Source organism: Zootoca vivipara, chromosome 1 (assembly GCF_963506605.1).
Source record: "Zootoca vivipara chromosome 1, rZooViv1.1, whole genome shotgun sequence".
In the NCBI taxonomy this organism is placed as follows: domain Eukaryota; kingdom Metazoa; phylum Chordata; class Lepidosauria; order Squamata; family Lacertidae; genus Zootoca; species Zootoca vivipara.
In genome coordinates this window covers 122,747,258-122,773,945 of record NC_083276.1, presented here as the reverse complement: position 1 = coordinate 122,773,945, position 26,688 = coordinate 122,747,258, and the positions used below count along the sequence as shown (strand labels likewise).

General features: G+C 45.4%; 1 protein-coding gene across 1 annotated transcript in view; it reads left to right on the top strand.

The window, feature by feature from the left end:
- Nucleotides 1-21,686, top strand: part of HECW2 (HECT, C2 and WW domain containing E3 ubiquitin protein ligase 2) — a 189,295-nt gene extending 167,609 nt beyond the window's left edge. The window contains exons 24-29 of the mRNA XM_060273161.1: nucleotides 150-279; nucleotides 1,939-2,085; nucleotides 8,596-8,710; nucleotides 11,191-11,276; nucleotides 14,395-14,507; nucleotides 19,307-21,686. Coding sequence (XP_060129144.1) covers nucleotides 150-279; nucleotides 1,939-2,085; nucleotides 8,596-8,710; nucleotides 11,191-11,276; nucleotides 14,395-14,507; nucleotides 19,307-19,418 — 703 coding nt within the window. The 3' untranslated portion in view covers nucleotides 19,419-21,686. The remainder of the gene's footprint in view (nucleotides 1-149; nucleotides 280-1,938; nucleotides 2,086-8,595; nucleotides 8,711-11,190; nucleotides 11,277-14,394; nucleotides 14,508-19,306) is intronic.
- The last annotated feature ends 5,002 nt before the right edge of the window (nucleotides 21,687-26,688 follow it).

Sequence of the window (26,688 nt, the reverse complement as noted above, 5' to 3'; positions counted from 1 at the left end):
TCCTTTGAGCTTAAGTGGTGGTTCTTTGGATTTCTTTCTTTGCCCTTTCTAGTATTGTAAGAATTTTCTGTCTTAACTTCTCTTCACATGCTGCCTCTGCCGCCACTACTATCATTTCCACTCCTCTAATTTATTCTTGTTTATGTTAGACTGTGTGACCTGAGTGACTTGGAATACCTTGATGAGGAGTTCCACCAGAGTTTGCAGTGGATGAAAGACAACGATATACATGATATCCTAGATCTCACATTCACTGTAAATGAAGAAGTCTTTGGACAGGTGTGCACAATTTTTTTCCTCCAAAAACTACATAGAAAAACTTAGTTTCATTTCTATATTCTCTTCCTATATATTTGCTTTGTTGAGATGTAATGCCATTGGTGTGTTGTTTCTGCAGGTCTCCTTCCCTCTCGAATAAAAAGCTCATTTAATGTTAATGCTCAAAACTCTGTATTACCAGTTACCGGTCCAGCACAGCTTTAAAAGCCTGCCTCTGATACTATATAGTGTTGTGAGCTTCTTGAGATGTCATTCCTTTGTGCTCATAAAATGAGCAATTCCTCTTTTATGAAAGTTATCTGGACTCTAAAGTCCCTGCACAGATGCAGCTGAGGCTGGAATTGGCCAGATTCATTTGTCCAAAATCAGATTTACAGTGGTACCTTGGTTCTCGAACTTAACCCGTTCCGGGAGTCCATTTGACTCCCGAAACCATTCAAAAACCAAGGTGCGGCTGCAGGAGCTTCGTGCACTTAATCGGAAGCTGCATCGGACGTTTGGCTTCCAAAAAAGCTTCGCAAACTGGAACACTTACCTCTGGGTTTGCGGCATTCGGGAGCCAATTTGTTCAAATACCAAGGTACCACTGTATTTAGATTGACTGTTGCTCCTTGTCCAAATTATTAGCTGTCGTTCTAGCATTTAAAGGTAGCAAGTGCAATAGAGAACCACTTGACTCCATTGAGATTTGTAAGAGTTGAGTGCCCAGCTTTGCGCTTCAGTCCATTGGGTGTCTCGGTAGAAACTGAGGGTGCCAGGCTTGCTCTTCACCACTCTAGCAGAGCCACTCCATTGTGGAGGGATCCCCTAACTTAGCAGACAGTGGGCAAATTCCCCCCCAGGGATTCTTGATCCCAGGAGAGATTGCAACTTGAGAGCTGATTCATATGTTACCGCTGCAGTGCTGCTGCCAAAAATAAACGTGCATGGTCTGGGCTCCACATCACAGTATCTACCCACAAAATGGATTGTGTGGCTGCTTCCTATGTCATTGCCGGTGGTGCGGATGCAGACTCAGCACTCTCATGGGAGGTGATTTGAGTGACCTGCCTAACGGATGCTCAAAGAAGTTGCCACAGTGTTGTTGAGCTCAGACCACGTGGAGGCATTTCTTTGGCACCTCTCAGCCTGCAGCAGTGTTGCTACGAATCAATTTCTCTTCATAGATAGATGGGCAAGGTATAAATAAATAAATATGTTATTATTATTATTATTATTATTATTATTATTATTATTATTATTATTATAGAATACTTTTGCGCTCATGCAACTCTGTGCTATTAACTTGCCAGAATAGGGAGGGTTGATTTGAAATTCTTCTTTGCATGCGTTGCATGTGACTCCTTGTTGCAGTGTGTGTGTGTGTCAATATTAGAAAGCTTCATTTCAGTAATCTCTCTCTTTAGAATGTGAAGGCTTGTTTGTATATATCTCTTTGGGTTGTTGTTTTTTTTGGGGGGGGGATTTCCTGCTTTGTACTTGATACCACTGGCCCAAGAGGGAGTTTTCGGCTCCTTTTTTTTTTTTTTAGCTGCCTGGGTTTCACCACTTCAAATAAGAATCTGCCACTGTGGGAATAAGTTCAGCTTGATAATGTAAGAAGCTCAGCTTGCGAGAGATCCTTCTTCCTAACGCTTTGGTGGTTGTTTGCCTTTTCAGATTACCGAACGAGAATTGAAGCCTGGGGGTGCCAACATCCCAGTGACAGAGAAGAACAAGAAGGAATATATAGAGAGGATGGTGAAATGGAGAATTGAGAGAGGTGTTGTGCAGCAAACAGAGAGTCTAGTGCGTGGCTTTTACGAGGTAAAAAAAAACCCCCAAAACATTCTGATTATGTTTTCAATGTTTTATGTGCCCCCCCCCCCCGCATTGTACCATTCAGCAGGATTATTCATGAGCCATGATTAATGCATCTCCCACAACTGACTAAATAGTGTTGCGTTGCATTGTCGTTGCAATAATAATAATAATTGCGCATGTGCACAATTCATCATTAAAGCCGTGGAGTCAGGTAATAAGGCTACTGTCACAGTGGCCGGAATGGACTACTTCAGAGTAACGACGCTACGCAGCTCTGCATTTTATTCTTTTATTGGTGCTGCGTATTTACAGTGCTCAAGTCATTGCTATTTACACGGAGCGATGTTGTCAGTCGGTTTCAGAACCTCCTAATGGCTTTTGGCGCGTCTTTCTCCAACACAAAAGCTTTGGCAGACCCATCCTCTTGCCCCTCCTCTTCCTGCGTAATTCTGGAGTTGGAGGGATGGGTCTTCCCCCCTTGCTTGCCCCTTCCTGTCCCACCTGGGACCCTGGCTCCTCTACCTTGCCTGAGCCTCGGACACGACTTCCTGCTTCCCCACTGGAATCGGAACTCTCCCTGCTTTCCCCTTTGCTCGGGGACGGGCTTGAACTCAGGAGGGGAGGGACTTCGCGATATCCCCTGTCCCTCACATCCACCCCCCTCCCAAGCTCTCCTTCACCCCTCCCCAGGCCCCCCCCATGTGTCGGTGACGACTGGAAGCCTAAGAACTCAGTGCTCTCCGAGCCCGTTGGTGTGAATACCTCCCCCCAGTCCTGCGAGCCCCCCCCTTCCGCCTGGGCGGACGGGAATCCCAAAAAGTCCGTGGCGTCAGAGCTGGTGGGGGTAAAAACGTTCTGCCAATCTGCTCCTTCCTCTGACTGGGTGGATCTCGGTGACACCCATACCTCATCCTCTGGTTCCTCAAACTCCGCTTCCCAGCGCCATGGTGAGCTGCTCTCCCGTGCCTCCTCCTCCTCCCCCTCCCTTTCCATGTGCCAGGGCTTGGGTCTGTGGGGAAAGAGGGCGTGAAATTCTTCCACCAAGAATTCCTCCTGTATCTGAGTGGCTGGGACCCATTCATTCTGGGACGGTGGAGCATCCTCCCATGCCATGAGGTACTCCAGTCCCCCCACCCCCCACCTTGAATCCAGGATGGCCGTGGCCTCATTGAGTTGCTCCCTGCCTTCCCTCTCCCCCCCTCCCTCGGGGGTTTGTTCGCTGTCTCGGAGCCTGCTGCTTTCCCTGTACGGCGACAGCAGCGATCTATGAAACACTGGATGCACCCTCATGTCCTCTGGCAGTGCCAGCCTGTATGCCACCGGGTTTACCTGTTGCGTGACCGTGAAGGGGCCCAGCCTTTTGGGTGCCAGCTTTTTGCACCTCCCTCTGGTGGGAAGGCCCTCCGAGGACAACCACACCTTGTCCCCCACCCTGATGACCTCCCCTTGTCGCCTGTGGCGATCTGCCCCCTTTTTGTACGCTTCCTTGGCCCTCTCCAAGTGTTCTCTGAGCTGCTGGTGCACCGTCTCCAGTTCCTCTGCCCAATCCTCAGCCTGTGGGCCCTCCTCCTCCTCCTCCTCCCTCTCCCTCTCTGGGAAAGATCTGAGGTCGCGCCCGTAATTGGCCTTAAAGGGCGACACCCCTGTGGAGACGTGCACTGCATTGTTGTAGGCAAATTCTGCTAGTGGCAAGCGATCCACCCAGTCCGTTTGCCGCTGGCTGACGTAGCATCTCAGGTACTGCTGCAGAATGGCGTTGACCCTCTCCGCTTGTCCGTTGGTCTGCGGGTGTCTAGCCGTCGACAAGCTGACCTCCACCTGCAGGAGGTTCATGAGCCGCCGCCAGAACCTGGAAACAAATTGGCGGCCACGATCCGAAATAACCCTTAAAGGTAATCCATGCAGTCTGAAAATGTGATCAACAAACAGTTTGGCTGTCTCTTCTGCCGAGACTGCCCTGGCACACGGTATAAAGTGACACATTTTGGACATAAGGTCCACCACCACCAACACTGCAGTCTTACCCCTGGACGAAGGCAGATCTGTGATGAAGTCCATGGACACCACTTCCCACGGCCTGTGTGGTGTGGCTAAGGGCTCCAGCAACCCTGGTGGCGCTGCTCTGACCACCTTCGCCCGCTGGCAGGTGGTACAGCCCCTTACATAGTCTCGAACATCTTCCCGCACCCCTGGCCACCAGAAGTGTCTCATGACTAGGTGAGCGGTTTTGTCCCTTCCAAAATGCCCCGCTGTAGGGTTGTCGTGCATCTGCTTGAGGACCGTACGTCGAAGCTGGGTGGTGGGTAGGTACAGCGCACCCTTGTAGAAAAGCAGCCCTCTGCGTTCTGCAAAGTCTTTTGCCTGCTCCCTCCCCCCTCTCAGTTCTCTGAAGATGCGGTTGGCAAATTCATCCGCTGCCGTCAGTGCTGTGAGTTCTGCCTCGCTCACCACAGCTGCTCCGCAGGACCATGCCGACGGGGGGAAAATGTGCCTTGGGGCTGGTGGCGCCTCCTCCTCCATGTACTCTGGCTTGCGGGAGAGGGCATCCGCCCTGACATTCTGCTCCCCCGGGATGTAGTGGATGGAGAAGTTGAAGTTCGAGAAGAACTCTGCCCACCGTATCTGCCGCTGGTTGAGCACCCTGGCAGTTCTCCAGAACTCCAGGTTCTTGTGGTCTGTGCACACCTGGATGGGGTGCTTCGCGCCCACCAGGAAGTGTCGCCAGTGCTGGAACGCAGCGTAGATCGCAAGAAGTTCCCTATCAAACACTGTGTAGTTGCGTTCAGGCTGGGTCAACTTCCTGGAGAAGAAGGCACAGGGTCTCCACTCCCTGTTGGCGTCCAGTTGCAACAAAATTGCGCCCACAGCTTTTTCAGAAGCATCTGTCTCAATGCGTAGGGGCGCGTCCTGCACCACATGGAACAGGTTTTGGTCTGAGGCGAACACTCTCTTGAGGCTTTCGAACGCTGCTTGCGCCTCTGGTGTCCACTTGAACTTCTGCTTGCCTCTCAGGCAGTCCGTGATGGGAGCCGTAACGCGAGAGAAGTTCTTGATGAACTTCCTGTAGAAGTTAGCGAAGCCTAGTAGGCGTTGGGCATCTTTGCGCGTCCTGGGGCTGTGCCAGTCCAGGATGGCCTGCACCTTGTCCTTGTCCATCGCCAGCCCCTTGTCTGACAGCTTGTAGCCCAGGAAGTCCACCTCTTTGGTGTGAAACTTGCACTTCTCCAGCTTCACATACAGGTGGTGCTCCTTCAGGCGTTGCAACACCTCTCTGACATCTTTCACATGCTGCACTGGGTCATTCGAGTAGATAAGGATGTCATCTAGGAAGACCAAGCATTTCCTGAAGAGGAGGGACCCCAGGACGTGGTGCATGAAGGCCTGGAAGCATGCTGAGCCCCCTTGCAAACCGAAGGGCATCACCAGATATTCAAAAGAGCCCAGAGGCGTGAACATCGTGGTTTTCCATTCATCTCCTTCCCGGATCCTGATCAAGTTGTACGCCCCCCTTAGGTCCAGCTTGGTGAAAATCTTGCCCCTGCGTGCCGCTGTCAGGAGATCATCCACTCTGGGCATGGGGAAAGCCACGGGCTCTGTCACCGAATTCAGCCGTCTAAAGTCCACCACAAGACGGCGCTGTTGTGTGTCTTTCTTGTCCACCCAGAAGACCGGGCTGCCCCCTGCTGCCTTGCTTTCCCTTATGAACCCCCGCTTGAGGTTCTTGTCGATGAAAGCGCGCAGATCCTCCAGCTCCTGGTCTGACATGGCGTACAGCTTGGCTGGGGGTATCGTCGCCCCTGGCACCAGGTTGATCTGGCAGTCAAAAGGCCTGTGCGGGGGTAGGTGGTCGGACTCCGCTTCGCTGAAGACCTCCTGCAGGTCCCAGTACTGCTTGGGTATTGCCTCACCCCCTTTGATATGCATGGTGGCCACCGTGGCTATCGGAGGCCCCTCCCCTGGTTGGTGCTGCATGCAATGTTCCAGACAAAAGTCTGACCCAAACGTGATGCACCTCTGGTGCCAACTGATGGAGGGGTCGTGGCGCGCCAGCCAGCTCATGCCCAAGACGATGGGGGGGTCTGAGATGGTGGTGACGTTGAACGCCAGTGTCTCTGAGTGCCTTCCCACCGTCATTCTCATGGGGGGGGTTTGATGTGTGATGGCCCCGCCCAGCAGCTCCCTGCCGTCAATGGTTGCTACGTGCAGAGGAAAATCCAACTGCAAAAGCTGGATTTGGTGCTCTTCTGCAAAGCTTCTCGAGAAGAAGTTGGCGGACGCCCCACTGTCAATTAAGGCGAGGACCGTCAGGGGATAGCCATTTGGGAGCGTTAGCGTCACTTCTAGAACCACTCCTGCTCTGGGAGGGGTGGGCTGGCTCTGCACCTCTCTGTGCGGGTGGGCGGGCTGGGGCTGTTGTCTGCTGACTGTGCCTGGCTGCTGCCCCTTGTCTCCTGCAGCCAGGCTTTCCCGTTTCCCTGCTGTGGTGCTGCGTCAGTGGGGGAGGGCACCACCGTTCCCGCCTTTCCTTGCCACTCCCTGCGATGTGGGCAGTCTCTGACGAGATGCTGGGGTGAGTTGCAGAGAAAGCAATTCCCGCCCCTTCCCTCCTTGCGTCTTGGCGCCGCTGGGGTTTGAAAAGCCCGCGCGCGCGCGCTATCAATCTGCATGGGCTCCTGGTCCTGGCTGGCTCCAGGCGTGGCCTGAAAGGGTTGTTGAGGGAGTGGCTTCTCCTGCGACCGTGGGAACCAAGCCCGCTTTGCGCGCGTCGCTTGCTTGTCGTTCCACCGGGATTCCTGCCTCACCCCCACCGCCAGAGCTGCTTTGCTCAGCTGATCCATAGTACTGGGCTTTGGACCTCTCGAGAGTTCATCCTTCACCTCCTCGCTCAAACCCAAGTAAAACGCAGCTTGCATGGGAGGCGAATCCAAAACCCACCCCAGTCTGTGCACCAGCATGGTGAATTTCGCCCAATATGCGCGAACTGTCATATTTCCTTGGCGTAAATTATGCAGTTCCTCCTTAGTCTGGTCCAAATGACTATCGGACGAATACATCGTCCTCAAACCTTCTAGAAATTGTTGGACATTTTTCATGCAAGGATTCTTGGTTGCGATTAATGGTCTTAGCCACTCCCTGGCTGCTCCGGTGAGATGTTCCACAATAAACGCTACTCTGTGCTCATCATCGGGGAACTCATTCTGGTGCAGCTCAAGAGCATACACGATCTCAGTCTCAAAGCCCTGAAACTCCTTCGGGTCTCCATTGAACTTGCTTACAAGGGTCCCTGCTCTCCTTCCTGGCAGCACTTGGACTTGGGGAGCCCCTCCCGCCTTGTTTTTCTCTGCATCCAGCTTGTTTTGGAGGTCTACCGCCACCGCCCTTAAATGCTGCTCTTTTTCCTGGAGCTCTCTCACCTGTTCCGCAAGTTGTAGCCGGTCGTCCTGGACCTTCTTAGTCTCCTCTTTAGCTGCCTTCAATTCTCCCTGCGCCTGCAGCGACAGCTGTTGCAGTTCTAGCTGGGCTTGCTCAGCGATCTGCCGCCACTTCTCCGCCTCGGACACGCTCATCCCGGCAACTCCGAAGTAGCCCAAAAATGATTAGGAGGTTGCTGTCACAGTGGCCGGAATGGACTACTTCAGAGTAACGACGCTACGCAGCTCTGCATTTTATTCTTTTATTGGTGCTGCGTATTTACAGTGCTCAAGTCATTGCTATTTACACGGAGCGATGTTGTCAGTCGGTTTCAGAACCTCCTAATGGCTTTTGGCGCGTCTTTCTCCAACACAAAAGCTTTGGCAGACCCATCCTCTTGCCCCTCCTCTTCCTGCGTAATTCTGGAGTTGGAGGGATGGGTCTTCCCCCCTTGCTTGCCCCTTCCTGTCCCACCTGGGACCCTGGCTCCTCTACCTTGCCTGAGCCTCGGACACGACTTCCTGCTTCCCCACTGGAATCGGAACTCTCCCTGCTTTCCCCTTTGCTCGGGGACGGGCTTGAACTCAGGAGGGGAGGGACTTCGCGATATCCCCTGTCCCTCACAGCTACCTTTTGTAAGGAACTGGAAAATGTAATGATCACTATTCGTGCTGCTAGCAGTCAGCAACTAATGCATGAGTTGAGGAGCCAGTCATTTAGTCTGGACACAACATTTCAATGTATGTTTAGAATACTGGGGTTATTACGTAGACTTTTGATCTACTCTGAGGTTCCCGGACGCCGCAAACCCGGAAGTGCTCTGGTTCGCGAACATTTTTCAGAAGCCGAACATCCGACAGGGCTTCCGCTTGACAGGAAGCTCCTGCAGCCAATTGGAAACCGCACCTTGGTTTTCGATCGGTTCCGGGAGTCAAACAGACTCCCGGAACAGATTAAGTTTGAGAACCAAGGTACCACTGTCCTGAGCTTTGGTGGACAAATGCCTTGATTTGTTAAGCAACTTACCATGTACAGTAATGGGCAGAAAATAAAAAGAAACAACAGCACATATAATTTGGCTATGTTTATTTTCTTTCCTAGGTTGTGGATGCAAGGCTGGTGTCTGTATTTGATGCAAGAGAATTGGAGCTGGTTATTGCTGGCACGGCAGAAATCGACTTAAGTGACTGGAGAAACAACACCGAATACAGAGGAGGTGACACCTATTAAAATATACATATGTACATAGTTAGATTACAGTTAGTCTGGGTGGGTGGTCACAGTCTGTATAAACCAGGAGAGGTAAAGCTGCTGCTGCTGCTTCTTTTTTTAAGAGTCCAATAAACTATTCTAATTTAATTTCAGGCCTTCATCTGTTGCAGTGTAATTTTAGAAAGCTGGTGCTCACACTTTAAGCTTTACTTCAGAGGGCTTGAATTTCCCCCCACTTAGCTTTAGGAATGGGGTGGGCATTTCATCTGATAAAAGAGGTAAAAATTCAAAACAGCGCAGCTGGTGAGACCAGCTAGGTTAATCTGGATATATAAAGGTATGCTCAGTGTTAATTTCTTACAGATGGTAAAGATGGCAAGAGTTGGAAGAGGTTAGGGCTCTCCAGTGAAAGATGAGAAGCCTTCATCTTCAGATTTTTTCTTTTTCTATGGCAGATATCTTTTAAGTTTTGACATTTGGAGTTCATTCCTGGCACTTTTGAAAATGATTTAAAGTATCTTAGGGGGGGGAACCATTGGGATTATCTCCTCGATAGAAATCAGCATGTGCAACTGAAGACTCACACATTGGTTTAGAACTCAAATGAAAATAAATTTATTAAAAGTGTTGATGCATTCATATGTACAGCTAGGATTTAAAGTGCTACTATACACTGGCTTCCATACTTAGGATTGCTCCATTATATATCAGATACGTTCAAAACGTTTTCCGATTTCTTGTAATACGTCCACCATTAATGCCTCTTCTATGCCACTTTAATAAAGTATTAAACCCTTGAACCATTTCATGTAAAAATGGGTTGTCAGATATAGCTGTCCATTCAAAAAATGGATCTGGTATGACTTTGCTTTGGTACGTAATCCCAGAAAGATTTCACCTTCATTTGTGTTGCCCCATGCTGTTTACAGCAGTTTCATTTCCTTCTCTTCTGCTTCTCAGCAGAATTATTCTTCCTTTTTGCCCCTGCTTTCCCCATCTTCATTTATTTATTGTTTCCCATGCTCTTCCCATCATCCCACATTTCACGCACAACTAGAATCCAGAATATGAGCAAAATATATGGATGCCAATATGCCTTCGCCATTAGAGCAGACCCACCCCCTTGAAATTTTGAAGAAGAAAACTGACATATGTTTCATTCCTTCACCTTTAATCCTTTGTTATGCCTCCCATTCAGCCTGGCACCATAATACCTATAAATGTTTCTTACCTGTACTGTCTCACAACTCGACTTTCCTCTTCTGCACACCTGGTGTATCTACCATGCTTGTGTTTGTTACACCAGTCTCTCCTTTCAGTCTTCTCAAATCTCTTTATTTTCAAGGTCAGGAACTGGTAACCTGTGGCTCTCTAGATGTTGCTAGACTACAACTCCCATCATCCCTGACCATTTCCATAGTTGCTAGGGTTGATGGGAGTGGGAATCCATCAACAAGTGGAAGACAGACTCTAGGATTACAGATACGTCCACTAAAGTTCTAAGTTTCATGTTTTCAGATACAGTGGTACCTCTGGATGCGAACGGGATCCGCTCCAGAGCCCTGTACGCAACCAGAGCAGTACTCAACCTGAAGCGCCGAATCTGCGCATGCGTGTGATGTCATTCAGTGCATCTGTGCATGCGCAAATTGCCGAACACAGAAGTAACCTGTTCCGTTACTTCCGGGTTCGGCGCGTTCGTAACCCATGTTGTACACAACACGCAGCATTCGTATCTAGAGGTATGACTGTACTCAAGTTTAAAATGTGTGTGCCTAAAGCAAGTGTAAAAGCTGGTGCTTGTCCCCTGAAAAATCTTCAGAAGCAGAAACCCAATCCTTTCCCTTTTGCTGTTGCCAAATATATTCAGAATTTTCAGACTTGGTAACATTGTCATGTGCATTTTTATTTGGATAAATAGACTGGAGTCTTCAATAAGAATAGATAATCAGTTTTGAGACGAATGCGATAATTGTGCCCAAACCAAGTGAATACTACTTTGTCATCATCTGGTGCTTTGTGTAAATAGATAGGTACCGCTGTGGCGGGAAGGTAAACGGCATTTCTGTGTGCTCTGGCTTCCGTCACAGTGTCCCATTGCACCAGAAGCGGTTTAGTCATGCTGGCCACATGACCTGGAAAGCTGTCTGTGGACAAACACCGGCTCCCTCGGCCTGAAAGCAAGATGAGCACCGCAACCCCATAGTCGCCTTTGACTAGACTTAACCATCCAGGGGTCCTTTGCCTTTACCTTTTTTGTGTAGGCTTTTCCTCAATTGATTAAACAACCTTAATAATCCCTGAAAATATTAATTTTCCCATGGCGGTGAGGTTGGAATTAAGATAATAGTGGGCATCTTTTCTATGTAGGCTGATTTTGGAGGCCTAAACTTAGAACCCCGTTAATGTTCAGTATATCACTTTTCTTTTTTCTTCTCTTGTAAAATGACCCCAAATGCTTTGCTCTTCATTCTCATCAAACAGGATATCACGACAATCATATCGTAATTCGGTGGTTCTGGGCTGCTGTAGAAAGATTCAACAATGAACAGCGACTCAGGCTATTACAGGTAAGAGATCAATTGTTATGTCAAACTGTCCAATCTAGGTTGACGAAACTAACAAAAAACCCCTCCTTCAATGCTTAATAGTTCACTCACCTGCCTCTAGATTCCCCCCTCCCCCCGGTTAATAAATGAAATTATAGTTCTAGGGCAGTGATGGCGAACCTATGACACGCGTGTCAGATGTGACACGCAGAGCCCTCACTGCTGGCATGCGTTGTTGTTGTTGTTGTTGTTGTTGTCGTCGTCCCATTTGTTATCCCGCTCCTCCTCAGATCCTTTTGTTGTTGTTGTTGTTCCTGGTAGCCAGAGATTGTGTTCAGCGATTGGTCTGTTTTTCAATTTGCTGAACCAGTGGATGTTTCTAATTGAGTGCAACAGGTTCGTTTTTTAACCCTTTTTGTGCTGTTTTTATTTGGCGCTTTTTAACCCTTTCTGTGCTTTTTTGGGGCGCTTTGGCAGACTATATCAGTGCTGCGTGTTAGTTCCAGCGAAGTTATTATTCATCATTTATTTCTGTTCTCTTTTCCCCCAAAAAAGCGTAGCAGCTTTGGGGCACCCCCCCCAAAAGCTAAGCAACTTTTGCGCCCCCCCCCCAGAAAGCTCCAAAACTTTGGTCAGCAGCTCTCCCCAAAAAGCTCAACAACTCTGGGCACTTTGTGATAAATAAGGGGTTTTTGGTTTAGTTTGGTTAAATAATTAGTTTTTGGTTTATTAAATACAGTTATATATTACAATTATACATTTTTGTTATTTAAACTATAAATATTGCAAAATTATGTTTTTCTCTCTCGAAGTGACACACCACCCAAGTTATGCTTGGTTTTTAGGCGAATTTTGACACACCAAGCTCAAAAGGTTGCCCATCACTGTTCTAGGGTGTTTCGTCTTCCGGTTTAGAATTTTGAGAATCAGGTTCCAGCAGAAGGAGCAAATTAGTGATGCACTCGCAGTGGCATTTCCTGCACTTAACAGCTGTTAGGAGTGGAGTGATCTCTGTGACTTGGATAGAAGCTTTGGTCAATGTCTCTCCCTCAAATGCTGCTCACTGGAGTTGCTGCTACGGTAGTAGAAAACATATGGGTGTTCTGCTTAGCTGTGGGTTTTTGAAAAGTGATTAAGGAATGACTAAATGTAAACAGAGAAATGTCTGCAAGGAGAACATCAAACAGAATTCCCCAACCCAGAAAAGAGAAGGAGTAAGGAAATTCACCAGAGCTCCTAATGCATACTGGAGCAACATAAGGGAAGAATAAGGCTTCTTCAACTACTGCTATGGCCGTTTAACATATATTTTCTACCAACAGTGAACTAGGCTTCTCAATCTCCTCTTCTTCCATATCTCCCACTTCTCTTCCCCTGTTGGCAGGCCACAGCCACTCCAGAGCCAACTTCCTCATCCAGGAACCACCTCGCTTCCTTCTCAAGCACCTCTGGGGCCACTTTCTTTTATTTAACAGTGGCCTGGAGCACCAACTTTACCCACCACCTCAATGATGGAGAGTCCCCAGAAATGCCCAGGGGGCGCATGAAATTAGCCAAGGGGCTGCACTGAGTCTCGGCAGTTCCCCTCCTTTTCATTAGGCCTTAAGAGACTGGAGTCATAGCATTAGTGGAATTCATTGTTGGCAGCAGGTGGACATTAAACTGTCGTAGTAATCGTTGTATGTTTTCCTCCCTTATGTGTTGTTTGTGCTTAAATTTGCAAGTTACCTTAGTGACATGGCGAGCTGCCTTCCTGTAGTCACTTCCCATGTTACCCTGGTAAGCCAGAAGGTCACCAGCCATGTGGGTTACTTGAATCAGGCCAAACCTCCATTGTAACTACTGTCATGGACATGGGAAATAGTCACATGATCAGCCGCATGGTCTGTGCTTTACAAATGATGCAACATGGAAGCTGATTGTGGCAAAGCAGTTTTGTATGGGCAGCCTTGCTGTAGGGTTAGGGTTACTTACGTGGGACGGCCGCTATGCTATCGTGATAAAATTGATAGCCTAAAATTTCATTGGAACTTTAAGTTTATGCAGAAGATCAAAGCTGAACTCAATAATACTCCAAACATGCTGTCTCTGCATCTGCACAATGAACAAACAAGAAAACACAAGCAAGTAAATTAATGCTGAGTTCAGTTCATGGGGTTTGGACTGTTTGCTCAATGAAATAAAATCAGGCAATCAAAATTTCCCTTCCTGATTCATTGCTAAGATGATAATGTATGCACCCTACAAAAGCAGTACCACTGTGGGTTAAACCACTGAGCCTAGGGCTTGCCAATCAGAAGGTCAGCAGTTCGAATCGCTGCGATGGGGTGAGCTCCCGTTGCTCGGTCCCAGCTCCTGCCAACCTAGCAGTTCGAAAGCACGTCAGAGTGCAAGTAGATAAATAGGTACCACTACAGCAGGAAGGTAAATGGCATTTCTGTGTGCTGCTCTGGTTCGCCAGAAGCGGCTTTATCATGCTGGCCACATGACCTGGAAGCTGTATGCCGGCTCCCTCGGCCAATAACGCGAGATGAGTGCCGCAACCCCAGAGTCGGTCATGACTGGGCCTAATGGTCAGGGATACCTTTACCTTTACCTTGGCTAGGCAGACTCATGGAAACAGCTGTTTACCTTCATCAAAAGGCTTGGATATGCCTGCAGGAGATTTCTCTCCTCTTTGCCATAACGGTTGCTTTTGCATTTTCTTTGTGGCATGGAGGAAACTACTCGAGAAACCCAAATCAGAAGCCCCCTGGAACTAATTACAGGTCCATCTGAAGCACTGGGTGCTTCTTGTATAGTCAAAACGCGCCCTGTGCTGATTCCTCCTCCCTTCTTACAAACGCTGGCTCCAAGAAGTGAACAGCTGAATGCTAAGCAAGTTTATAGTATGTCAGTCCCACTGCGTTTGTCACCTTACTGGCTTTTTTCCTATCTTTGAATATGTATCAATAGGTAATTGCAAATGTGAAGTGGAATTTGCTTTTTTTCTTCACATACCAACAAATTCCGTTTCACATTTGCACTTGCCTATTGATACATATTCAAAGTTAGGACAGGCAGCCCCAAACGTACAGTAGATCAAACTTTTTCTTATTTTCCACAATAATCATTTATGGTGTATTGCTTTGGATTTCAGTTTGTTACAGGCACATCTAGTATACCTTATGAAGGTTTTGCTTCTCTGAGGGGGAGCAATGGACCGAGAAGATTCTGTGTAGAAAAATGGGGGAAGATCACTGCTTTGCCCAGGTAAAGTAACACTTGAGTTTCCTAAAACATAAATCCACTTGGTATTTAATAATTCGGGTTTCCATGGGAAAACCATGCTGTCTTAACTGATAAGCCGAGTTATTTCTATCATCAACTTTTAGAATTATAGGAATACCTCTTTAGAAGCCAATGAACAGATTGCATGGGAGCTGCCTCAAGAAACGTTCTGTGCCTCAGTTCTGCTTAGAGCAAAACTGAAACTAGTTTTTGTTCTTTTATTCTCAGAATGTGCCCCCCCATCTTCAGCAATTTTCTGAACTCAGTGTAAGCACCTCTGCTTTGCTTTGATGCAATTCTTCTCAGCTTCCTCCACCTTTTCTCTCTTTGTTCTTTTACTTAATCACCCACATTCCAATTTACTCTTATTAGTTGTGGCAACCTGCAACAGCCAAGGTTCTGCACCTGACATCATGATGTCACAGAAGCTTGTAAACAAAACTATGTGGGTCATCACAGCCACTATGGTTAAAATAGAGTACAGGCCAATGAGACAAAGGAGAGTAGAAGCACAGATATTGGCTGCATAATAACAGTATTGAGTGATATTTGTCATTCCAATGCCCTTTTTTTTATAGTAAAGCACTCTAGCTGAAACTCTCGAATGTTTATTTGTTTTTAAAAAATCAAAATGATATTTGGTGATCATTTAAGAGTTAAAGCAGGCATCCCCAAACATCGGCCCTCCAGATGTTTTGGACTACAATTCCCATCTTCCCCGACCACTGGTCCTGTTAGCTAGGGATCATGGGAGTTGTAGGCCAAAACATGTGGAGGGCCGCAGTTTGGGGATGCCTTAGTTAAAGCATCTACTCTCAACTGTATGTTATCAGAAACAATTAAAACACACACACACACCCAAAGATTTTTGGCAGTATATTAATTACACTGTTTGATACTCTGCCCAACCAAGACCAAAACTTTGTATGATTTTGTAATGATTTTGTAATTCTGAAAGAGATTCTAAATGTTGATGTATCCAAGCACTTAGGGGACCTCTTTCCATCAAATTCACCCAATATGGGCAACACCAAATGGGGGAAAGTGCTGCTTTTAGAGCAAATATAAAGATTTCAGGATATTTGGATGAGAACGATCTGTTGTGGTTTTTCTGGCTTCTTGTATACACTGGTGGGTATAGAGAGGCAACATTCTGTAGACCACTTACAGGTCTTTTAGTAAGAGGTGCATAATGTTTGCTAAATAATAAATAGTTAAATGCTGTTCCCCTGCATCGTCGTCAAAAGGCCCAAACAGGCCGGTGCTGCCAGGCGATCCCATCCTTGGCTAATGGAGCTTTCTATTCCACACAGTGAAAGAATGTGTGGGAAGAGGTAGCAAGCTCACCTCTGGTAACCCAGCAATGCCATGAATATCCTCGGTAGTACCGTCTTTCCCCCTTTTTAAGACGTAGGCATAATATAAGCCATAGCAGGATTTCTAAGCAATTGCGCGATACAAGCCATACCCCGAAAATAAGACATACTGATAGACCCTTCACCCACTAGCAATAACCCCCCTCCCGCCAGCCAACTCCCCCCCCTAAAAATCTCTCCCCATTTTGCTGTCGTTCCACAGACACGTATTTCCTTTAAAAGCTTGTAAAAATGCACCGAACAGCCGTAGCTGCTGGCTGCCAAAGCCTCGTGATTTCCCTTTCCCGTTTCTGAGAGCATTTTTTTAAATAAAAGGATCCAAAAATATTTTTTTAGCCAAGCTGTGTAAGCTCTACTTGGTGAAGGGGAGAAAAGTGGGGTGGGGAGGAGATGAAGGCACGAGGAAGAAAAGAGGGGCGATTGAAGAATGCAAAGGCTGTTTTCCCTTTTAGGGAGAGACCTCCGTGCGCGCGTCTGTCTCTCTCTCCCCCCCCCCTGGGTCTCTCTCTCTCTCTCTCTCTCTCTCTCTCTCTCTCTCTCTCTCTTTCTCTCTCTCTCTCTCTCTCACACACACACACAGCCCACCTCTCGCTTCCCCCCACCTTTCCATTCAATGCACGTTGATTTCCTCTTAACGGGTTGTCTGATTGTTGTCTCCTTGCTTTTACCGAAGGCATAAGGCAGCCTTTTAAAAAGCCTGCTGCAGTTTTCTTTCTACCTTATGCTGCTTGGTTGTCTGTGGAGCTGCCCCTTTAAGGATTTGTAAGTAGTTTGGATCGCAGTCCTTGCCTTGGGGACTTTTTTTTATTTATTAAGGACTTTTTCCTTCGCTGTTTGCGAGCTGCTAAACGGAGCTGCTAAACGCTGCTCTACACAAAAGTTAAACTGCCGGTCCTAACAACACGTGCTTCCTCACCTCGCTGGCTCAATTGCTTCTCAATTGCTACCATTTACCAAGTCAGCAATCTTAATTGCTGCTTAGCTGGCTTCTTTGTTCTCAGCAGGTAGCTTCTTTGCTATCAGTGACTACAAAGTGCTACATTGTTGGAACATCAGACTTAAGTCTTGGGCAGCTGGCTGGTAGAGATTCTTATTTGCTTTTACGTATAGGCTACTGCTAGGACTGTATCACACAGATAGATTCCATTATACTGGTTTAGATTTAAGAAGCTCCAGTGTAGCAGATTGCTATTAAGTGAGTCCCCACCTTGGAGGAGAGAGAGAGCAGCCCTTCGCGAACATCCCAGGGCCGGGGAGAGAGGGCTGCACACCTCCCTTCCCTCAGACTCGTAATAAAAATACCAGTAAGACATCCCACCAAAAATAAGCCACCCTGTGGTTTTTTGAGAAAAAAAAGTAATAAGACGGTGTCTTAAAAAGGGGGAAACACGGTACTAGCAGCAGGCAACCTTAAGCAAACCATTATCTCTCAGCCCGAGCTCTCCGCTGGTGGGAGTAGAAATAGCAGGTACCTATCTATGCCACAGTTTCAGTGAGAACGGCTGCAGTGAAAGAACTTGACCTTCGCGCAGTGTACGCTACAAAACAAATAATTTTAGCAACCCCCGTGTATGCGGGGGAAGTTTTCCTGGCAGCAAATCGGGGCTTTTTAATGCCGAGCGCTCCTGCTTTGCTGACACTGGGCCACAACCTCAGTGTGATTTAGAGGTATTTGTAAGTGTGCGAGAGTTTGTTTAAACAAAGTGTGAGATAACAACACACACACACACAGCAAAACTTTCAAGGAACGGCGCCTTGATCCCCCTCTAAACCAAGTGACCGTCTCAACCTCAGTTCTGAGCTGAATGAAAAGTGATTTGTTTTTATAAGTTCCCTGGCTCCTTCAGCCCTGGGCTGTACCTGCTTCAAAGGCTTTCCGTTGCAAACACAGCAGAGTGCTTGCTTAGGCTGCCTGTTATTAAGAGACAGGAAGCGGCACTGGGTGTCAACTGGCTCTTCGCTATTACTGTTTAAAATATGGCCTTTTGCGCTCTCGTGGTCCCAGCTCTCTCAGGCAGCAAATATTTCCTTAAGATCTGACCTGCTGAAGCGTACCAGGATTATACTCATCCTCGTAGGTTTCTGGGGTGAAGTAGGGTCACACTTGACGTGGTGAGGGCAGCCATTGCTGTTCACATGTCTGTACCGTTCACATCTAAGACACCTGCTTTTTTAAAATAGCTGTACTGGTGAGAGGAACAGAGGCCTTTCCCTTCCTTGCACTGCATCCTTTTTTAGCACTCCCTTGCCCCCCACTTCCAGTATTGGAGCTGGACCAGCAGAAGATGTCTGTATTAATAAGAGTGCAGAGGATAGGGCCGGCATAGCGCCATGAGGCGAAGGGAGGCCACCGGAAGGCCTTGAGGCAGTGCTCCCGTGGCTGTCCCACTACCTCTGCTGCTGGTGAAGAAGTGTTACTGGCACAGATTTGTGGCAAGATCTCGCCAAAATTGTGTGAGGTCTCACCCCCAAAATCAGCGCTGACGCTGGTGTCACTTCTCTGCCCCTTGGTGGAGGCGGCAGGGCAGGGCGGCGTTCCCATTTCACCTCAAGTGGGGAAATGGGATGTGTCGCCCCAGATAAGGAGGATAGAGGAGGGGTGCACATACGTGTAATTCGGCTCCCTCCATGCCACTTTTGCTAGGCTCTCCCACTGCTCTGGAAGGTGAGGATGGAGCAGACACACGGCCAGGAACTATGGCTGGACCACATCACGTGTAGTTGGCTTCTTATATATCGTGGCCAGTGCCTTGTGTGATTCCTTTGAACTTGGCGGCTTTGGGATGCTTCAGTGATGTAGGAACTCTGCTGAATGGGGAAATATATGGATACGTGAAGGCTCCTTTAGCTATGGAAGAGGTAGAGAGCATATGTCGGGCTCCATCTGCTATAAGCTCTGCTAACTGGGGCCGATAGGAGCTAGAGTCCAACCACATCTGGAGGTTGGGTAATTCTTGAGCACCTCACATCCTTGCTGTGTTTGTGTGAACAATTCACACAACCAAGTACAGTGGTGCCTCACTAGTCGAATTTAATTCGTTCCACGGGTCTTTTCTTATAACGAAAAATTCGTCTAGCGAATCCCATAGGAATGCATTGAATTTTTTTTTTTTTTTTTGCCCATAGGAACGCATTAATTGAATTTCAATGCATTCCTATGGGAAACCGCGATTCGCTAGACGAATTTTTCATAAAATGAATTCATCTAGCGAGGCAACCTCCGCTCGAAAAATCCTTTCGTTAAGCGGAAATTTTGTTAAGCAGGGCATTCGTTAAGCGAGGCACCACTGTACTAAATCAGGGTATGACGAGGAAAGCTCTTCTTATCAGTTTTTCTGCTGTTTTTTTTGGTGTAAATTTCTGAATTCCACTCACTTTCCCCCCCTGCCTCTTGTTCTTCCCCAGAGCTCATACGTGTTTCAATCGTCTTGATCTCCCGCCGTACCCATCATTTTCCATGCTGTATGAGAAGCTGTTGACGGCCGTTGAAGAGACAAGCACATTTGGACTTGAGTAAAACACAAACCGTAGTGCCCAGCATCTTGGACCTTTCGTGGGCCGTTCCTCAAAGATTACGTGAATGCCTACATTGCATTTCCTGGAGGAAAACTTGTTTTACAATACAGTTTGTGTGGTGGACTGAGTGAGCAAAGCTAGATTGGGGAGCCTTTACAAGCTCTGAAACATTCACACAAGTACATAGCAAGGGATGAAGTCTGTAGGGGGATACCTATAGTTCTCCAATTGACCTTTCTTTCTTTCTTTCTTTCTTTCTTTCTTTCTTTCTTTCTTTCTTTCTTTCTTTCTTTCTTTCTCCAAACTTTAATGTTTGGTATAATTTAAGAATAAAGAGACAGGACAACAAGTGTTGATCAGCATCAGGGCTACCGCATAAATCTTCCCTATCTCAAAAAATGGATTTCACCCAAGTATTTGAACAGAGTTCAAGACGGCATACGAAGTTTTTTCCAGCCCACTGCTAAATAGTAGGAAGTCAAGTGAAGAAATGCTGGTGTGCGTGGTTTTTAATATGATAGAAGTTAATTCCCAATGGTACACTACTTTATGTCATATACAATACAGTACTAAAATATGCTATACCTGCTTTACCTAAGACTTCGAGTGCCTGCATGGTGTGCACTGTAAAGATCAAATTTTCTGGGGCTTAATATGAAGGAAGTTGGCAGCAAGAATGACTTGCAGTTAGGTAGGTTGTACAAATGTATATGCAAATAGTGTCTTTGGCAAAAGATGAGCTCCTGTAAGAGAAAAATGATTGATTTAATGCTTTATACTGCATGAAAAGTGTTCCTTTTTAAAAAAACAACAACAACTAGACTTTACCACAGCATATCAGGAAAAAAAACAACCTCTTACACAGTAACTTTTGTTTATTTTTGTAAAATCATGATATTGATTTCCTTAAATTGTAAATAAGAAAATAGAGGACAAAATACCTTTTTTTTTTAGTTCTTTTCACTTTTCCATGCTTAAATAGATATCGTTCTTGTGTTTGGTTCTATAAGCACTCTCAAGGGATACATACATATATAAATATAAATATAAATAAATATATATATATGCCTTTTATTTTTATAAGGGTAAGATATTCCCGAAACTATTTTTTGCACTGAATGTACCAAAGTCAAAGGGACATTGTGATCTGACTGGCAGAAAACTGCATCACTCGTACAAACCTGTAAGAAGTAGCTGCTTTAAGAAACACATCTTTCTTCACAGTGCCATGTCTGTAGATAATATCAGGACTGTGCACATTAAGTAATAATTTTGTAAGGCTCACTACATGTATAATGTGTAATGTGCATTTATTTCAAATGTATTTTTATTTGTTTTGGTTTTTCTTTTTTCATCCATTAACTAACTTTATGGAATAGTGTTGAATACAGATATTTCGTATTTTCCCTGCAAACATTTTTCTTTTGTACAGCACTCTTACAAGCACTACAGAGGATCTGGAAAAGAAAAGGGGGAAAAACACACACACAAGATGGTCAGCACCTTAAAAGGACGGACCTTCGCTTAGGAACCTTCACTCACGTTTAGCAGCGAACCATCTCCAAGATGTAAACTGTTTCTAGTGTCTTTCTATGCCTGCATTTTCACTGAGTAGTTTTCTTAAACAATGTTTATTAAAATGAAGTACTTTTTTCTATGATATATCTGAAAGCATGAATCCACCATGTCAAACAAGCATTTAATTTCGGAAACATTAAAAGGTTTGAGCCTATTCCTCGCAAGAATCTCCCATGCTGAAGGCCATTTTCGTGTGTTGCAGTGGGGAGCACGGTAGCCACAGTTTTGCTTTTAGTCCCACGATCATTAAGAAGGAAGGCATTCCACCGAAACAGAAGTTTCTAGGACCTACCAGCCTGGGTGGTACCTATGGCTCTGCAAGTCCTCGCTGCGAGGCGGACAGACCTCAGACTAGGAGTAACCGCAGAGCTTTCTCCCTCTTCGTGTTGCTGTGTTCTATGTGTGAGCTCTTCATAGTTGTCTCTGCTGTGAGAACAATCTCCTGCTCACCTGAAGCCCAGCATAGAAAAAGTGATGGTCAAAAATGAAGACTAGCCCTTGCACCCTCTCCACTTAGAAGCTTGGTTCTGCTGGGAGTGGAGGTGGCAGCTGGTGATAACAGAGGTCATCCTGAAAGACAAAAAAGATTTTTTTAAAAAAATATATTTAATTTTCTTAAAAGTTTAGGAAGAGTCTAGGAAGCTCCAGACATGTAAATTCATAACGGGTCCAGAATTGGCACTGTGTTTCCAGAGGCTGGGGGGGGGGGGGGAGATGGCTAACGCCCACTTGTTGGGATAAGACAATCTTTTATACCTAAGAGGCCAATATATACAGTGGAATCTCTACTTATGAATAATTCTACTTACGAATGTTTCTACTTACAATCGGAGCTCCGTCCGCCATCTTGGATGCAGTTTAGATAGGATTTTTTCTACTTACGAATTTTTAGATAGGGTTGCTTCGACTTACGATTTTTTTCTCCCAATGCATTCCTATGGGATTCGACTTACAAATTTTTTGACTTACGAATGTACGTTCGGAACACATTAACTTAGTAAGTAGAGGTACCACTGTAATGTTGACATGATCACATAACGCCATTTCTTGACCTGTTTTGAAAGAGTGGCAGGAACTACTGTTTCGTAGTCTCTCGGAGAGGTTTGCCCTTTCCGGAAGATGAATCAGATGGTTAAAAACCCTTCAGGTCAATATGCATTACTTTGAATTTACTAAGAACAACCGCCCCACCCCCACCCCCATTCACCAATCTATACTACGCTGGTGCCTAAAACAGAAATGAACTTGCAAGCAGTCTCTGTCTATTTGAATTGACAAAAATATTTAAAATGGTTAGATTGTAATCAAGGCTCATTGTGCACTTGAGAATTGTGGATGTACTGGCCTACAGAAAATAGCTGTTCATGAAAACATAAATGAAATGCTTCCTTCTCTCACAGGTAGAATGCCCTTCACCTTCCCCTGCTTCTGTCCTTCCTTGAATGGTATAAGAAAATCCAAACAGTGCTAATATTTGCACACATTTCTAGCAAACCTCTGCCCTGACCTTAAAAAGCTTAGGAGGGTGTGTGTTACTGGAGAACTGGCAAACAACAGAACAACTCTCCTCAGAATGGTTCATGTTTCGAAGTGCAGTTCAATCATTTGAGATAAGAAGGCATTGTTGCTAGAAAAGGAACCATGGGATTTAGATTTTTTTTTAAAAAAAAAAATATTCATAGCTAAAGAAAATTCAAAATGGAAATTTAAGCCTATATAATCTAGAAGGCTGTGAGTGCAATGACTCCCATAGCTCAGCGGGCAGAAAAGTTCAGGGATTTTACTTTCCTTAGCTGGTAAGTCTGAATTTCATAAACCCATTTTGTGTACTTGCCAGGCTATACCTTCAGACATCATTACAGAACATCTTTAGATTTAACATAGTTAAATGTTTTTGTAAGTTTCGGGGTTTGGGGTTACAACACAATTGTCCCAAACCCCAGTAATGTCAGTTTACCACTTACTCATATCCTGGTGTAGGTACTTATTGTGAAAGCATAGATTCTCAGAATCTTTCCTGATTATGAGAAGCTAAAATCTTATTTTTCAGCTAATATGTCTCCAGAAGGTTTTTTTATCTTCACTCTTTACTCAGTTAATAGAGGCTGAGAAGCTGCAGAGAGATTGTTTCTCAGATTTTCTTAGAACTAAACATTAAAAATGGGGAGGGCGGGATAGAGAGAAATCACAAAATTGTGACACCTTATAGTGTATAGATTCTGTGATTTGCTTGTAGGCAAGTCTTCCTTTCCACCCATTCTGTCACAGGTACACCTGTACAACAGATTTCCTCAAACTGAACTGCAAATGAATGTTTCATCCATTTTTATTTTACTTTCCCATAGCGAAATATTGCGAGTTATATGTGGGAGAATGAGCAAATTCCCTGCAATGGACATGCTAGATAAGAGGGAAACTTTGGATTGCATGGCATTAACTTAAGTAATACGTATTCCTCATGCAATAAAGGTCTGTAGGTTGCATTTCTTTTTAAAGCTGTTTGATCGCCCAGCATACCAATAGCCACTGTGTCCATATAGCAACTTGTCTGTGTAGCAGAGGGAGCTGCGAATGCTGGTTGACAGGTGGAATTAGCCAGAAGGCAGCAATAGTCAAATTCATTCATCTAAGAGAATGTGCTGTGGCCATCAGCTTTTATTAATTACTAGGTATGTTGTTTGGCGTCTACAATATCTGCTCCATGCTCTGGAATGACTTGTAAAATCAATTAACATTCTGCCCTTTCACCTGCAGAAGCAAAGATAGCTGGGCGTAATGATCTGTAGCTTCTCTTCCAAGAGGTGCGTGTAGTGGAGACAAACAACACAAGACGCATCCTTTCTCTTTGTTACAGTAAGCAGCTTCAGAATTAGTTTGAATATAAATTTGCATGGTTATAAGGATTACACACACACACACACACACACACACGGAATGATACAGATTTCATTCAGTAAAACGGGGGCATTCAATTTGATGCCATCGCTCCCAGATCAGAGGCATAAGATGAACAGTTGCGTGGTTAGATTAGGAAGGCATCTAAGGTGAAATACAACCCCAATCTAAAAAGCCAGGTTGTGCGCAATATAAGCTCCATGATAAAGTTGTTCATCCCAGTTCACTGAATATACAGTATAGTGAACATACACAACATATAATCTTCAAAGGAAGTTGGAAATCCGGGCAGTAGCTGTCTGGCAGGGCTTCTGAAGGAAAGTCTCTGGCAGGGTATTTAAAGGGGCAGAGAAGCGTGAGCTGGCATTTTGCTTGCTTTTTTTCAAGTTACGGGAGTGAAGAATGTTTTGTGGTTTCTTTGGTGCTTCCAGAGATCCAAAAGGGCTTCCGTTGTTAACAATGAGAGTTGCATCTGCTCGCTGAGGCTTTGATATCTGAAGTGTTAATCACAGCTGTTTATAAGGCTGTGGATTATCAGTTGCAGATGTTTTCTGAGCCTTACAGCAGATGTTGCAGTGATTTTTCTGAGATGCTCTTTTTTTGGGGTGGAGGGAACTCTCTGCAAATGTTAAATGTCTGATAACACTACTGGTCTCGAGTCTCTTCCCGTTTAGTACAGAGCAATATGAATATTGCTTAAACACCAAGTTGTAACACATTTGGAACTATCCACATGTATAACTGAGCACCTCTGGGGAAAAACAACAATTATGGCATACTTTAGAACTTAATATATTATGCTGGCAAATGAAGTAGCAAGTGATGTTAAGAATAGTTAATAGTCAATAATTAGCAACTGATGTTACAAATGCCTATAGAGATCCCTGACTCATTTTTATTTAATTTATGGTTCTTTAATATGATGGATAGTTCTAGAAAGCGGACTGTCTGACAAATCAAGGATTCCTTAGATATTATTATTATTATTATTATTATTATTATTATTATTATTATTATTATTATTCCCTGTGAAATTATCCAGTCATATATTATTGTTGTCTAATTTGCCATTCGAACTATAAATTCAATAGCACCTGCCTGGACTCTTCTGGGCTTTGAGCTCCCTCTTCCAAGAAAATGCAAGAATATTATTTATTTAATATTATCTTAACTCTAGCGCTACTTCAGTTATTTATTTACTTCTTTATATGCTGGCCACCCAACTGCCTGGGATGTTTGCATAAACACTGAAATACGATTCACAAACACTAAAACCAAAATACTGTAAATCACAAAAAGTCCAGTGAGAAACAAAACAATTTGAAGTCAGTATGAAACATAGCAACTGTGAAACAGTTTAATCCAGCCAGTAGGAACTTTGTGTAAAAGCCCCTTAGGCACCCAAGATTTGTAATTAAAAGGTCTTGGAGAACAAGAAAGTCTTGTACCTGGTGCCTAAAATATAAGCGTATGCACCAGGTAAATCTATCGGGGCATTTCATAAGTGGGGTGCCACCACCAAAAACATCCTAGTAGATGTCTGCCTCACTTCAATCCATGATGTGGAAGCTGGAGAAGGGTCTCAAAAGAAGGTTTCAGTGCCTAGGAAGGGCGTATGGAAGAAAGTGGTTCTTTAGGTAACCTGGCGCCCAAGCTCTTAAAGTCTCCAGGAGTGGAGGGGTGGGGGCAGAAACAAAGCACATTACTGGCATCACTGCATTGATGATAAAGTGATGCCACTTTTCGTTGGCTACCAGGATATTTTCAGAGGCACTTATATCCATTTGTATTTTGATCCATTTGTAAGCTGCCTGGAAATGTTCCAGCATTTGCACTTGCTTCCAGTCCATTTTAAGTTTTGGGGCTTCTTTTTTGCATTTTTAAAGCATTTGAAACACACACATACACACACACACACCCTACTTGCCATACGTCCGGGTTTCCCCAGACATATTGCCAATTCAGCAACAATATGTCCGGACACCATTTGCACAGCCCGATGTGTCTGGGGCATATGGCAGCCCTATTTGTGTTGCTTTGTGATTTTGTCCATAGTATAGTTGCTTGAATGTAACTGTTACTTCTCTCTCAACCAATGAAAAAATGTGAACCACGTTTAAAATGACACTACTGCTCAAGCTAAAATACTTCCAGAGAGAGAGAGAGAGAGAGAGAGAGAGAGAGAGATCAGTTTGTCCATGCACTGCTAAAGATGTAGCTTCTTTTCCAGAAGGACAGGTTAGTATTCTTGCACTCCTCCCTGCCTCCATTTCCGGCTTTGGGAGCATAATTGCTTGCTGACAGCTCTTTGACTCAGCTGCTGTGCTCTTATAACTTTGCATAATGATCGTATATCATTTCCATTGTTAGGTATACGAGGACTGTTCCGTAATAACACAACCACCCACGTTTTGCTGGCACCGTTTGGGAATTGTCCCTCAGTTCAGCTGATTGTAAGCTTTGTTTACCTTACTTGGGGATCTGAAGATGGCTGTTGTCAAGGAACACGATCCTAAGCAACTGCTGGGGAATCCTGCTGATCCAAGGGGGTTCAACGGAGCCGTTGAACAGCTACTCCTTTCAGACCTGGTAGATCCATGCAGTGATCGTGGCAAAGAAAAATGCAGTAGGAGTATGGCCCGAGCAATGTACGTAGTACTAACTCAAGCTAAGCAGCCAGCTGGTGGCATGAATCGAGAGAGGGAGACGCTACGGCATTGCTTAAATCGTTTACTGTGTGCAGTCACTCCATTAGTATAAGTATTATGACAGTTCTTGCAAATGTAGCAGCTTGCCAG